The sequence below is a fragment of the Lithobates pipiens genome, unplaced genomic scaffold (assembly GCF_037356315.1).
Source record: "Lithobates pipiens isolate NorthernLeopardFrog02 unplaced genomic scaffold, aLitPip1_a1.2 Scaffold_23, whole genome shotgun sequence".
In the NCBI taxonomy this organism is placed as follows: Eukaryota; Metazoa; Chordata; class Amphibia; order Anura; family Ranidae; genus Lithobates; species Lithobates pipiens.
In genome coordinates, this window is record NW_027507785.1 from 193,469,813 (window position 1) to 193,485,591 (window position 15,779).

The following is a 15,779-nucleotide window of genomic DNA, read 5'->3' on the forward strand; positions in this document are numbered from 1 at the left end:
TTTTTTTATTTATTGGATACAATTTATAACAGAATATATAAAATATCTTTTTTGTGTTTTGTTTTTTTCTAAATATTCATTTTTTTTAATTTTTATAATAAAAACTAATAAAACCCAGTGGTAATCTAATACCACCAAAAGAAAGCTTATTATATTATATAAATTATATAAATTTCATTTCTGTACTGTGTATGATGGCGCAATTGCCAGTTAAAGTAGCACAGTAGCACAGTGCTGAATAGCACAAATTGCCCTGATTAGGAATGGAAGCTAAACATTCCGGTGGTCAAGGGGTTAAAGTGGATCCCTCAAAACAAAACAAAAAATGCAACCTTTGAAACAACATTGCAATGAATATATTGTAACTCTAATTTTAAAACAATTTCTTATATTTTTTCCCTGATAATCTTGTGTTGGCTAGGCACCTTTCATGCAATCTCTACCAAAGCATAGGTCATGTGGTCTCCGCAGATGAGAAACCTTAAGGGAAACAATGTCAGTAGGGTGATATTAGCCCTGTAATCTCACTTACAAAATAGGATGCCAACTATCTGCAGGCAAAACAGCACTGCTGATACTATTCAGGGCTACAAAAGGAAGCATCGTAAGAAGCGTACTAAACTAGCTAAATATTTTTAAAAAAATTTCAAGCTGCATATTGTTTTTCACAGAAATAGATGGTTGTCCCTCATTAATGTATTATCACTAAATTCACTATTTCATAACTGACAGAGGTCAATAAGCACAGAAATTTGAGTCTGGTTCAAGTGGTCGTGTTATTGTAGTAAATAATTAGTTTCACATCCTGATTTTAGGTTTTAATTGGGTGCAACTGAAATTTCACATGTTGAGGACAGCAAAACATTCCTTTTTTTAACACGATCGGATTTTCCGCCGGAAAAATCTTGGATGGTTTTTCCGATGGAATGCTGCTCAAGCTTGGCTTGCATACACACGGTCACACAAAAGTTCTCTGAACTTTCGACCGTCAAGAACACGGTGACATACAACACTATAAAGAGCCAAGAAAATTAAGTTCAATGCTTCAGAAAATGCGTCAGATTGTTTCCGAGCATGCGTAGGAATTTTGCGCGTCGAAATTGGTACAGACGATCAGAATTTCCAATCGGAATTTTTTCCAACCGAAAAATTGAGAACCTGCTCTCAATCTTTTGCTGGTGGGAACTCCGCCAGCAAAAGTCCGATGAAGCATACACACGGTCGGAATTTACGGCCAAAAGCTCATATCGGACTTTTGCTGGCGGAATTCACGAACGTGTTTACCCACTCTATTTGCTCTGGTGACCATTGTCACCAAGAGAGAAAATGAGGGAAACCCGCAATTTTAGAGTTATCACCAGAATAAGAAGTGAGGTAAATCATCCAGTGGGGACGATAATCACTTTTCTCCAGGACAAAATGTCACCAATCAGTGCCTCATCACCAGTGCTGCCTATCAATACCACCTACCAGTGCCCATCAGTGCCACCTACCAGTGCCCATCAGTGCCACCCATCAGTGCCCATCAGTGCAGTTTTATCAGTGCCTATCAGTTTCGCCTTAACTGTGCCTATCAGTGTCGCCCTATCTATGCAGCCCACCAGTGCAGCCCATCAGTGCAGCCTCATCAGCGAATATCAAGGAGAAAAATTACCCATTTGAAAAATTTTATAACAAACTATGAAGCGTTTTTTTTTTGTTGCAAAAATTTCTGTCTTTTTTTGTTTGTTTGGCAAAAAATAAAAACCCAAGTGGTGATTAAATACCACCAAAAGAAATCTCCATTTGTGTGAAATAAATTATAAAAATTGAATTTGAGTACAGTGTAGCATGTCATTCAATGTGTGACAGCGCTGAAAGCTAAAAATTTGTCTGGGAAGGAGGGAGGTTTAAGTGCCCAGTAAGCAATAGGTTAAATTAAAAATAATAATAATTAAATTAAATGATACATAATAAATTAAATATAATAATTATTATTTAAAAAGGACATTTATATTCAGTGATCAGACATAGGGTCTGGTTTGTTCCCAAAGGAATTTGCAGTTTGTCCATCCACCCCTGATCTACTGATATAATGTAGCCATACTGTGGAAATCTGATATACAAGGAATATACTGTACTAACGTACATACCTGTGCGGAATTCAACAATGTCACTTTTACTGTCACACTGTTCTCCATGTGCAGTCACTATAACATGATAGTTTTCACCACATTCTAGAGATTCAATTCTACATGTGGTTTCCTCTGTACTGCATAAATAGGTATTTCCACCATAATCTCGCACAGTTGCTGTGTAGTTCCTGGCTCCTGGTGTTCTGTCCCATGACACATCTGTTATATTTGTTCCACAGATAACCTCTGTTCTTACATTTTGTGGAATACAGGGAGCTAGAGAATCAAAAGACAAAAAAAGTTAATTGATGATGTAACTACAGAAAAAAAAGATTTTGGTTGGGATAGAGTATGGAAGGTTGAAGTCTCTTGTCAGGTTTTCTATTGCTGTTTGTGTGCCTGTTTGGTACATTGCCCCTCACTATGGGGGAGATTTGCTAAAACTGGTACACACAGAATCTGGTACAGCTGCGCATAGTAACCAATCAGCTTTTTAACTTGAGTTTGTTCAATTTAGCTTTGATTAAGCCCTCGTTCACACTGAACACGGCTTTAAAATTGCGCAATTTCAAAAACATATTTCAGTCTGAATTCAGAGGTGACTTGAAAGACATCTGTGCGGGTTCATGTGCAGATGTCTGTTAAAATCGCCCCCAAAGTCGTCAAAAGTAGCGCAGGGACTACCTTTGGAAGTCGGTGCAGCTCTGCAAAGTCGGCGTTGCACCGATTGGGACACTCCTATTGCCGGCAATAGGTTGCAATTTGACATGCAATTTCACCTGTCAAATCGCATGTCAAATCGCACCAATGTGAACTGAACGGGGGCTAAATCCTAGAACCTGGATTGGTTATTCTCAGCTGCACCATATTCTGTTTGAAGCAGTTTTAGTAAATCTCCCCCTATCTGTCTTAGAGATAGGTGTAAATTGGACAGAAAGTAAAGGTGATTCTCTCCCACAGAGAAATGGACTCTGGGTCTATGGGAGAGCGTCTAGGGCAGTGATGGCCCATGATGCTCAACTATACTGCAGAGTGCATGAGCATCATGGCAAATGTAGTTCAAAAACATCTGGGGTGCCAAGGTTCACCATCACTGCTCTAGGGCATGCAGACACTGAGCAGCACTGCATTATATGGCGGGAGGGAGTATGTGGCATGTTCCCTAGAAATAACAGTTTTTTCGAGGGCTCAGATGAAGCGTGGGGAAAGCAAATTTAGTCACCTTGTGGTATCTGCTTTGCAGAAACTTGTCACACCACCTATTAAAGCAACCCTGTACATTGTCTCTAAAACCTCTGTCAGGTTTTTACTTTCTGGATTAGTGATGGGTGTGAGTAGAACAAGAAGTGAGGAAATTTCACAAACAAGGACACAGGCAGCAATATAAAATCCAGCAGAGGCACTAATGCTGCGTACACACAATCTGAATTTTAGTCGGAAAAAGCTCTAATGGTTTTCCCGATGTAATTCCGCTCAAGCTTGTGTTGCCTACACACGATCACACCAAATTACAACCATCAAGAACACGGTGATGTACAAAACTATGATGAGCCCCAAAAATGAAGTTCAATGCTTCCAAGCATGCGTTGAATTGTTTCCGAGCATGCGTCAGAATTTTGTGCGTTGGAATTGCCACAGACGATCGGAATTTCCGATAGAAAGTTTTTCCGTCTGAAAAATTGAGAACATGCTCTCGAATTTTTACTGGCGGGAATTCGGCCAGCAAAATTCCGATGGAGCATACAGACGGTCACATTTTCCGATGAAAAGCTCTCATCTGTCTTTTGCTGCCTGAATTTCCGATCGTGTGTACGAGGCATAAGCCTTACCTACTCTAAAATAACAAAAGATTTGTCTGGATTTAAGCTTCAACTAAGAAGCTATAATGTACATGTGTGAAGAGTGAGGTGACTAATACATAGAAAATGTCATTGTTGACCTTGAATTTAAAGACTAAGGTTGGATTGCTGTTTAAGCAATGTGCGCCCATATACTGTGATTTGCAGTGTATTTTTAATGTTCTCTGTGCCGTTTAGCCCTGGTTTCATACTAGTGAGGTTTTGAAATCGCGCTAATTCAGCGTGATTTCAAAGCTGCAGATTGGTGCGATTTGCACCTCTGATTTCTTTGGGGCTTGTGACTTCCTTTAACAGAAGTCTGGAGATTGCTCAAATATATACTGTATGATTATTCTGACTTCCCTCTGTCTTTACTGATGTGCATGCTTTATGTCGCAAAGTATTAAACGCAGAGACAGCCAATCAGCTAGAATTTTCAGAAGGTGGTTAGTACATTTATCTCAGTACTGAGTCAGTTCACACAAACGTAATGCTTTTCCAGAGAGAAAAAATGAAACTACATCAAGCCAGAATACTGGCCATATAATGATTATCAAATTGTCATATTACTCAAAATGATCTGTATTATAAAGATTTATATGACATGTAGTAGTAACAGTAATACACGGTTTCTCTAGCAGGTCTTACCACTGTAGATATCGGTAGCATTGGACATGCTGTTACAGTCGGAGTTAGATGCTATGAGTGATACGCTGTACATTTGTCCACACTCCAAGTCATAAATATCACATGTTGTGCTATTTGATGAACATACGCTATTCCAACCATTTATACCAGTCACAAGAGCCACATATGAACTAGCTCCTTGGGAAGGATCCCATAATAAAGACGCCATGTTGGTTCCGCATTGAAACTGCGCTCTTATATTTGAAGCAATACATGGTGCTGCGAAACACAAAAAAGTTGCATAAACATTGATATTTTATAGAGTAATATACTCAACATATAATTCATAGGGTAATATCCTCAAAATGCAATCAAAGTAAGCCTGTAAAATATACAGTAGCTCACAAAAGTGAGTACACCCCTCACATTTTTGTAAATATTTTATTATATCTTTTCATGTGACAACATCGAAGAAATGACACTGAAATAATGGTGGCCACACAAAATATTGACACTTTGGGCCCAATTTGGACATTAGATTAGAGGACAAGCGTGCTAAATTACCACATTCATCAGATCCTATTTAACCTATTCCTCTTAAGCCACTCCCACTGTGCTATTTCTAATGCAGACCACTCATCTTGGTATGTTAATCTCTCTTTTTTTTTTGTGTGCCACTGGGTGCCCCAGAGTCTGTATTTACTTTTCCTAGCTAATAAGCAATGACAGTAGTGTCAGGGACCTATATGTGGTAAGTAGAGTAATGCCACGTACACACGAGCAGACTTTTCGGATGAGGTCCAACGGTTTTCCTGACGGCATTTAGGCGGATTTCCGATGGACTTTCCAAATGAACGGACTTGGCCACACACAATCACACCAAAGTCCGGCGGATTCGAACGTGATGACGTACGACCAGACTAGAATAAGGAAGTTTCTAGCCAGTAGCCAATAGCTGCCCTAGCGTCGTTTTTTGTCCGTCAGACTAGCATACACACAAACTGATTTTTCGACCAGACTGGTGTCCGTCGGAAAAATGTGAAACATGTTCTTTTTCTAAAGTCCGTCAGATTTTTGGACAGCAATGGTCCGATGGAGCCCACACACGATCGAATTGTCCAACGGATTCATTCCGTCAGACCTAGGCTGCCAGTACTGCCATGGCTGCCAGATTAATATGAGAAGAGCGGTTGCTTCTGGGGCCAAGGGGAAGTGGTCTGGAAGAGCTTGTAGCACTGACATTGGACAGAGTGCTGGACTACATGGCCTGCTTTCAGTGTGTGAGTCTTTAGATAGTTCTCTGGCTTCTTTGTTATCATTTGATCAAGATGGGGTTAACACAGTTGCACAGAAACATATAAACCTTGGTAGGTGAAACTATCACTGAAAGGGGTTTTTTTTATTTGTAAATTATCTACAATGTGAAAATGGCACAGCAACTTTCATCTGTCCTTCTGCATATTTATTGTGCAATACTACCTCCAGTATCATTGAGTGTATATGCGAGGTGATATAGACACTTCAGATACATCCGACTGGAGTGCAGGTCTTTGGAGGGGGCAGCACGCTTAGAGGCTGAGCTAGCTGCTGGTTAGGCATCTGGGTGGATCCTGAAATTAAAGTGGACATCCCTCCAGATTCTGGACCAGCTAAGTGATGTCAGCCAACAGCTGTGAGCTTTGGCCAAACTTGTCCCTTGAGATGACATATGCAGTTCCTGACATCAGTCTTGTGTAACCTGGTAGAAGTTTATGTGTGCTGCCTTCTGCTTCTAGGTATGAGTCTCATTGCTCAGCAGCATTTAGACCCCTTTCACACCAGGGTGTTTTGCAGGCACTATAGCGTTAGAAATAGCGCCTGCAATCTGCCCTAAAAAAGCTGCACCATTGTTTGTAGTGTGAAAGCCCGAGGGCTTTCACACTACAGCGGTGTGCTGGCAGGACGTCAGGGAAAAGTCCTGCCAGCAGCTTCTTTGGAGCGGTGAAGGAGTGGTGTGTTTACCGCTCCTCCACTGCTGCTCCCCATTGAAATCAATGGGGCAGCGCTGTAATACTGCCGGCAAAACGCGCTAATGCAGTGTATTGCCGGCGGTTTTAACCCTTTCTCGGCCGCTAGCGGAGGGTAAAAGCGCCCCGCTAGCGGGCGAAATGCGCCGCAAATCCGGCGGTAAAACGCAGCTAAAAATAGCGGTGTTTTACCGCCCGCGCTATGGGCGGTGTGGTGTGAAAGAGGTCTTATGCCTTCTCCAAAACTTCTGTTAACAAACATATGGCCTTGTATTGTGATTTTTTTTTTTTTACACTACTGTGCAAAATGTTTAGGCAGTGAAAACATGCTGTAAATTCCACATGCTTTCAAAAATAGAAGTGTTAATAGTTTTTTTTTATCAATGAACAAAATGGAAAATAAATAAACAGAAGAAGAAATCCAAATCAAATCAATATTTGGTGTGACCACCCTTTGCCTTCAAAACAGAATAAATTCTTTAACCACTTAAGCCCCGGACCATTTGGCTGGCCAAAGACCAGAGCACATTTTGCGATTCGGCACTGCGTCGCTTTAACTGACAATTGTACGGTCATGTGACGTGGCTCCCAAACAAAATTGACGTCCTTTTCTTCTCATAAATAGAGCTTTCTTTTGGTGGTATTTGATCACCTCTGCAGTTTTTATTTTTTGCGCAATAAACAAAAACAGAGCGATAATTTTGAAAAAAACGCATTATTTTTTACTTTTTTGCTATAATAAATATCCCCGAAAAATATATAAAAATCTATTTTTTTCCTCAGTTTAGGCTGATACATATTCTTCTACATATTTTTGGTAAAAAAAAAAAACACAATAAGCGTTTATTGATTGGTTTGCGCAAAAGTTATAACGTCTACAAAATAGGGGATAGTTTTATGGCATTTTTATTAATATTTTTTTTTTACTATTAATGATGGCAATCTGTAGTTTTTATCATGACTGCGACATTATGGCAGACACATCAGACAATTTTGACACATTTTTGAGACCATTGTCATTTTTACAGCAATCAGTTACTTACTTTAAAAATGACACTGGCAGTGAAGGGGCTAACCACTAGCTGGCTAGGAAGGGATTAAGTGTGTCCTAGGGAGTGAATCTAACCATTAGGGGGCGTGGCTACGTGTGACACATCACTGATCATAGCTCCCGATCACAGGGAGCTATGATCAGTGACAGTGTCACTAGGCAGAATGGGGAGATGCTTGTTTACATTAGCATCTCCCCATTCTTCCTCTCCGCAAAATGATCATGGGTATCCCCACGGACATCTTGTCCACGGGACCCATGATCCTACTTATGGAGCTCACAGCAGGGTCACGGCGGCAAATTGAAATGCCCAGCCGTGCCATTCTGCCGACGTAAATGTACATGCGGCAGTCGGCAAGTGGTTAGGGTACACTTATGCCGCGTACAGACGATCAGACTGTCCAGTGGACTTAGCCCGGCGGACAAACCGCCGGACTTTGAAGCGGAGATCCGCCGGATTTTCCGAATGAGCGGACCTGCCAACACACAACCGGATTTTCCGGTGGACATGTCCGCCAGACTGTTGGCGGGAGTCCGCCGTACTTTTGAAAATGAACGGACTTGCCCACACACGGAGGAAAGTCCATTCATTTTGAACGCGGCTCCAGGTAGACGGGACTAGCGAGGGAGGTCAATGTCGCCGCCTTTGGCAGCAAGATTGACACGTCGCTGGCCCCGCCACCTGGTATGGACTTAAAGGGGGAGCCCTACACTGAAAAAACGGCATGGGGTCCCCCCCCCCAGAGTCCATATCAGACCCTTATCCGAGCACACAGCCTGGCCGGTCAGAAAGGGGGTGGGGACGAGCGAGCGCCCCCCCTCCTGAGCCATACCAGGCCGCGTGCCCTCAACATGGGGGGTGCCTTGGGGAAGGAGGGGCCGTGCGCCCACCCACCCCAAAGCACCTTGTTCCCATGTTAATGAGGACAAGGGCCTCTTCCCGACAACCCTGGCCATTGGTTGTTGGGGTCTGCGGGCGAGAGGCTTATCGGAATCCGGGAGCCCCCTTTAATAAGGGGGCCCCCAGATACCGGCCCCCCATCCTATGTGAATGAGTATGGGGTACAATGTACCCCTACCCATTCACCTGTGAAAAAAATTTAAATAAAACACAACACAAGGTTTCAAAATCATTTATTGCACAGCTCCGGGGGTCTTCTTCCGACTTCGGGGGTCTTGTCCCCCTCTTCAGGGGTCTTGTCCCCCTCTTTGGTTCTTCTTGCCAGGCCTCTGCTTTCTTCCTTTAGCTCTTTTACTAGCGGTGGCCTGGTCTTCTGTCGCCGCCGCCACCTCTTCATCCGACTTCAGGGGTCTTGCATCCTCTGGGACTGTGACATCATAATGGGTGGGGACATCACCCGGTGACCCCACCCATTGTCCCTATATAAGTCACCGCGCAACACGCCCCTGTCATTACGGCCAGAGACAGCGTTGAGCCAACATCTCAAGGAAGAAGAAGAGAAGAGAAGGTGGCGACAGCGGCAACAGAAGACCGGGCCACCGCCAGTAAAAGAGCTGGAAGAAGGAGTGGAGGCCCGGCAAGAAGAACCGAAGAGGGGGGCAAGACCCCCGAAGTCGGAAGAAGAGGTGGCGACAGAAGACCGGGCCACCGCTAGTAAAAGAGCTAAAGGAAGAAAGTTGATCCCCGCTAAGCAGGTGGATGACAGGTCCATGTACACTCCGCTGTGGCAGAGTCCTGCTCACCTCTATGGGGAAATCGAATGGAAACGTATCGCCTGTCCATTTCCATCCGTTTGTTTTTGGTGGACAGGATCGGACCAGATGGTGGCTGCTCCATAGAGAAGACGGGAGAATCCAATCAGGTCCGCCTGAAAAACTGACAGGCGGACCTGATCGGACAGCCCGTGTGAAAACGCCCTTATAGCCTCATACACAAGCTCAGATTTTTGGACAACCGAACGTCCGTTTTTTGTGGCATGCTAGTCTCATGTCGAAAGTGAAGAGGTTACTATAAAAACATTTTCGGACGACAGAATACAACGTCAGAAGTGACGTAATGTGTTGAAAAGTTTTATATGTATTCTTTAGTTTCTGAGCATGCGTAATCTTGCTCTTACGATTTTTTTCATACGAAAACCGTACTAATGAATCGAAAATCAGACGTTGAGTTGAAAAAGCGAAATCGGCTGTCGAAAGCACCGTACTAACGATCTAAAAATCGTCAGACAGCTCGTCGTACAACGTTTTCCATCTGATTTTCGTATCCTGTGTACGGGCCTTAAGAAATGAAAAAAAATTTGGGATTTACAGTGTTAGACCATTCAGTCCATGCCTAAATACACTGGCAGGACCACAGCATTATAAGGCAGAAACCTATTAATGTTAAAGTGTATAACAAGTGTACCAAACTATGAAAGAAAAAGAAACAAACAAATACATCAAGAAGAAATAAAAGAGGAACAAAGAAGGGAGAAAGGTGGGAAGGCAGCGAGGAGGGGGTTCAAGAAAATAGTGATGAACAATATATTACAGTCAACCAAGCTGCCCAGCCACTGTACAATGTTTGCAGTTGTCTCTCAAATAATGTGCTCTAATTTCTATTGCAAGTTAAAACCTGCTTGGTCTTTTATTTTATGGTCTAATCAAGCTGCATACTTACTGTCCACCCACTGAACATAAGTCATGGCTTTAATCTCTCAGATAACACACTGCAGTGTAGCCAGGTGCTGTCATAAAGTTATTTAAGTAAAAACTGTTTGCATCAACCACTGTGGGATAGAAAGTCCCAGCATGTCCTCACATTAAGTTTCCATTGACTTCCATTTCCCCTTCTGATTGGCTTAAACCAGGTGCCAAGGGGAGGAGGGTGTTGAAGAGAGGAATTATGGGATGTGTAGTTCTATTAGATCCAAGTGGAACGATTTTCTGCTGAGAATGAGACTACAGTTCTCAGAGGCTCTCAAAATCCAAAGAGGAGGAGAGAGGGGGACCATTTAAAAAGCCACCTGGGAAAGTAGGAGCACTTGGCGCTAGATTGGGAAAAGAGACAGAAGAAAAAGCAGAGTGTGGACTCCGCAGCATCTGCTTCAAAACAGCCAGTCCCTTACCTGCCCAGAGACACAGAGAGGCATTGCCCATCCACTTACAGCTTAAAGTGGTTGTAAAAACTCCCCCACAACTTTGTCCCATGTAAATCAGCATAAAAAGCCCTAATGAACACTGCTTGCAGATATCTCCTTACTTGCTTAGTATTGTTGTAATCCTTTTTGTTCTTTAGAATGATGTCACTGAGCATGCCCAGATCTCCCCTGATTCACGGCACACTCTATATATGCTTGTCTATCTGTTATCGGGACTTCCTACGGCACACTACTGATATCCCAGGAGGCTGCAGAATCATTTAGAGCTTTCTCCTACACACCATGTGACCATGTGCCATCATATGCAGTGTAAAGCTGCCCATTACTGCAGTCTTATCAGTTGAAGCTGATAAGACTGACAAAGGCAAACATTAGACAATTGGCACAAGTAAATACTATGAAATAAAACAAGTCAGCTATGAACAGGGAAGCAGGGTTGCCATAGAAACGTTGGATTGAGAATGAGGCTTGGTTAACAGTACAGGAAGTGCTCAATGTAAGGGCGGCCTTACCCCTGGAAACAAGTTTTTTAAAGTTTCTTTAAACAGTAAGTAATATGCAATTTGGGCTGGATTACAGTGGCTATAGTTTTATAATTACTTATTATAATGGACTAAATGAAAAGAAGCATCAGAGTGGGAGAGTTTACTTGCTGTTTAAAGTGATAATGCTGGTCCACCTACAGTGTTCTGGAACCACACAGTAGAGTCACCAGTCAGTCCTCACAGAAACACAGGTACACCAATCAAGTCAGGGAACCATACTAAGTATGCAGAAGACCCCAGCAAGTCCATCTGAATCCAGTGCATCATCTTATGTGGGGCCCCTCCACCAATAGGACCTACTGCTGAAGTACAGTAGCTGGTGAGAGGGCTGCCAACTCATCCTTTCCTCTGCTTAGTAGACACTGGCGCTTTAGTCTACCACAATTTGCCTCTGCCGCCTCTTCAAAACCCCCACAACCAATCACACCACGTGCAGACAATTGCATTGACTTTGTTAGTTCACCACCTGAACTTTAATATTGTTATATGGATAATTTCCTTTTCTCCTCCTATCTGTCCTTTACACTGAACTTGCTATACTCCTGAAATTGAATTCAGTCAGCTGTATAAGCACTTGATAGTTTATTCTTTGTAATGGCCCACTGACTGATAAGGCTTGCCCTCTATGACAATACATTTTTTCTTCAATTTTAGGATGTTATCAACTATCGGTATCCTTACACGGGGAATCCTATATCAATGACATTGCAAAGACCTGCAAGGCAGACTTGGACTTATCAGGGTCATGTTAGGGTGACTTGGCGGCAGCACAGTCAAAAGAAATGGGTCTTGTTGCTATAATCCTGCCATCACCACTGTGCCCTTAGGGTCCCTACAAAAGTTTAGTTGATCTAATAATTGGTTAAAAAAAAAAAAAAAAAAATCTAGGCCCGGTTGTTCCTTCCCTCTCCTGCCATTTTTAGTATAGTAGTTCCCTGTATAGAATTAGGGGTATTGTATTGTACTGTTTCTTGCTGGGTGGTTGTCCTGGTTTAAGCTGTCCTTTGGGAATATAATCAGAGCTTCACTTAAATTAGTGTAGTTTAATTTCTTATCAGGGTGTGTCAGAGTGGTTGATGCAGTAATATTGGGTGTTTTGCCCCCGGGAGTCAGATTTAGAGGGTGTAATCATTCTGTGGCTCCTTCGGGGGTGCACTACGCAATATAAAATCTGCCTCTCCTGCTTATATTTGAGCCTAACAAATCTGCTTTTATACTGCCCAGCCACCAATAGTAGTCATGAGCTTGCCTTAAACCATTGTTTACTATGCTATTAAACTTGTGACAATTTCACTTTAAATAATTCATCAGTTAATAAAAAAATTGTTATACAAAGTACTTAGAATTAAACATTTATATATTGCACTGTATTAGTATACAAGGGTTATACTGCAGTTATTGATATCAATTTCCCGCACAGTCTTCTAACTTTTAGGGCTGTGGATGTACAATGTTCCATAAATTCTTAATAAATAAAGAAATACCTGTTAGAAATGTCTGCACATCTAAGCTCACATTAGCTTGTTGAATATTGAAGACCGTGACAGTTGCACTATATGTTTCACCACACTGAAGTTCACGAATGTCACAGGTGTTGTTTGTTGTTTCACATGTATGTATCTCCCCAAGTGAGGATGTGACAAAGGACTTGTAAAGCACTGCACCAATGGGCTCTGTCCAATGCAGCCTGACTGCATCAGAGGTACAAGGATTAAATATGGATATGTTTTGAGGTACACAAGAACCTAAATGATATATATAAAAAAAAAAAAATTAAATATTATCTACTGTTTTACGATTAAAGAAAATAAATAATAAATAAATTAAAATCATCAAATTAATGACAGGATCATGTGAAAACACTTATAAGCACGGGAAGCAAATCTTACATGCTTGAAGATCGGTGATGTTATGTACCATGCTGCTGCAGACTTCATTCTGTGCCTGCACTGCCACTGTGTATTTCTCCCCACATACTATGTCTGGAACCCAACATGATGTTTCTTGACTGCTACAATTGTATTTTTCTTCTTGTGGTCCAATCAGAATAGATGTATAATTCAAAGCTCCGAGGGACTGGCTCCATGAGACCAGTGCTGAGCCGCTCACACAGTCCACGGCTGTGTTAATGTTTGTTGGAATACAGGGGGCTGTAAATCACACAAAGAGAAACAAGTAACTATTTATGGAATCAAACTGTAGGGTTGATTTCTTAAAAGAAAATTGACTTTGCAAAGGCGTTTGCTCCAGAGCTTAGTAAATGAGGTGAAGCTCTGCTGACTTTCATCATCAAATCATGTGCAAGCAAAAAAATTGTTTTTTTTCTCCATTTTCCTTGCATGTGATTGGGTATTCTTTGCAAAGTGAAGCTTCACTTCATTTACTAGGCTCTGGAGCAAATGCCATAACAGGGTACAACTGCACCTGCAAAGTACACAGTCTATATGCCTTTAGTAAATCAACCCCATTGCTATCTATTATGCTTTCTGCAATTTTTCAGATTGTAGTTAAAGTGTTACTAAACCCACAACAGTAAAATCAGTCTGTATATGCAGTGTAGCATGCTTGTAATACTCACTCTGGAACACAAGGGGTTAATCCTCTGCATTGTTTAATCCCATCTTCTCTGATCTTCCCCTTCTTGCATTGTCTCCAAAACTTGTCCCGATAAGACAGAGTTACTGGAGTCAGGCTGCACATGCTCAGTTTGGTGTGTATTGCTAGAGAGTTTTTTTTTTCTTGGGAGAGTGCATGTGATCAGCACAGGGCCAATCAGAATTGTCCAGACAGAGGTTCAGGGGTCCTGGATCCTGATAGGACAGCCAATGCACTGTGAAAACACCTCCTACCAGCTTTAACTAGGAACTGATAGAAGTCACAAGACTGCTATATACTGCTGATGAGAAAAGGTGTTTAGCAGTTTATATTTTTATTATTGCATTCCCATGTCCTGTGTACTGTGGGAGACCAGATATAGTGAATACAGTGTCTTAGGTTTAGTAACACTTTAAATTTGGTTGTGTTGGCAAATATATCCTCAGATATTGCAACAGTGGATTATTTAGAGTGGGAAGCTGAAAAATTGAGTATTACAGGTAAGAGATCAACAATAAATGGCTGCCAAAACACAAATGGGATCTTTCAAAGTAAATAATGTAAAAAAAAAAAAAAACATTACAATTAAAGTAATTGTAAAGGTTCATTTTTCTTTTTAAAATAACAAACATGCCATACTTACCTGCTCTGTGCATGGATTTTGCACAGAGCAGCCCAATCCTCCTTTTCAGGGATCCCCCGGTGGCACTTTTGGCTCCTCCTCTTCATCGAGTGCTCCCACGGAGAGCCGCTTTCCATGGGGGCACCTGTGCAGGCGCGCTCCCAATTCCTGCTGCTACGTCCATTAACACAGACAGCAGGACTCGGCCCTGCTTCGGGTCCCATGTCACTGGATTTGATCGACAGCAGCCAATGGCTCCCACTGCTATCAATCTATCCAATGAGGACCCGAGACAGCGGCTGGACTCGTTCTGGACTCGTTCTAAAAAAAAAAAAAACACAAGACTTTACAACTCCTTTAACAACTTACTGACCAGACCACAACCAAATGACGGCTACGGCAAGGTCGAATAACTCTGGGAGAATGGACAATGATGTCCTGCAAGAATTGCGCTCCTGCACACCCACTGGGGCACGCGCTGGGGGAATGTCCATGACCGTCGGGTCTTCCAGACCCGGCATGTTACAGTTCGGGGTAAAGGGCCAATGACAGCGGCCCTTTACCACATTATCATTCCGTCCAATGACAGAGCAATCACTTGTCAAGTAACCGGAGCGTGTCCGGTTCAGCTCCTCCCCTCTCCTTGCACCGATCGGTACAGTGTGCGAGGAGAGGAGAGAGGTGGTGCAGCAGCACTGTAGGCTGGATCTGAAGTGCCCACAGCCCTGATCTGTGCCCATCCATTGCTCATCCATCAGAATTCATGCTCGTCCATCCTCATTCATGCTCATCCATTTTCATTCATGCTCATCCATCCATAGCTCATCCATCCTCATCCATGGCTCATCCATCCTCATCCATCCCCAACCATGGCTCATCCATCCCCATCCATGGCTCATTCACCCCCATTCATGGCTCATTCATGCTTATCCATCCCCATGCATGGCTCATCCGTGCCACATCAGTGCTCATCCGTGCCACATCAGTGATCATCCATGCCACATGAGTGCTCATTCGTGCCACATCCATTCTACATCAGTGCTCATCTGTGGCACATCCATGACACATCCATGCTGCATCAGTGCTCATCCGTACCACATCACTGCTCATCCGTGCCACATCCATACCACATCAGTGCTCATCTGTGCCACATCCATGCCACATCAGTGCTCATCTCTGCCACATCCATGTCACATCAGTGCTCATCTGTGCCACACCCATGCCACATGAGTGGTCATCCATGCCACATCCATGATACATCACTGCTCATCCATGCCACA

The 15,779-nt window shown here is 42.7% G+C and overlaps 1 protein-coding gene across 1 annotated transcript in view; it reads right to left on the bottom strand.

Moving 5' to 3' along the window:
- The window catches only part of LOC143928089 (uncharacterized), a 111,293-nt gene that overhangs the window by 60,262 nt on the left and 35,252 nt on the right, over positions 1 to 15,779 (bottom strand). Inside the window, exons 13-16 of the mRNA XM_077452709.1 lie at positions 13,172 to 13,432; positions 12,767 to 13,027; positions 4,601 to 4,858; positions 2,133 to 2,390 (exon numbers count right to left, since the gene is read on the bottom strand). Coding sequence (XP_077308835.1) covers positions 2,133 to 2,390; positions 4,601 to 4,858; positions 12,767 to 13,027; positions 13,172 to 13,432 — 1,038 coding nt within the window. The remainder of the gene's footprint in view (positions 1 to 2,132; positions 2,391 to 4,600; positions 4,859 to 12,766; positions 13,028 to 13,171; positions 13,433 to 15,779) is intronic.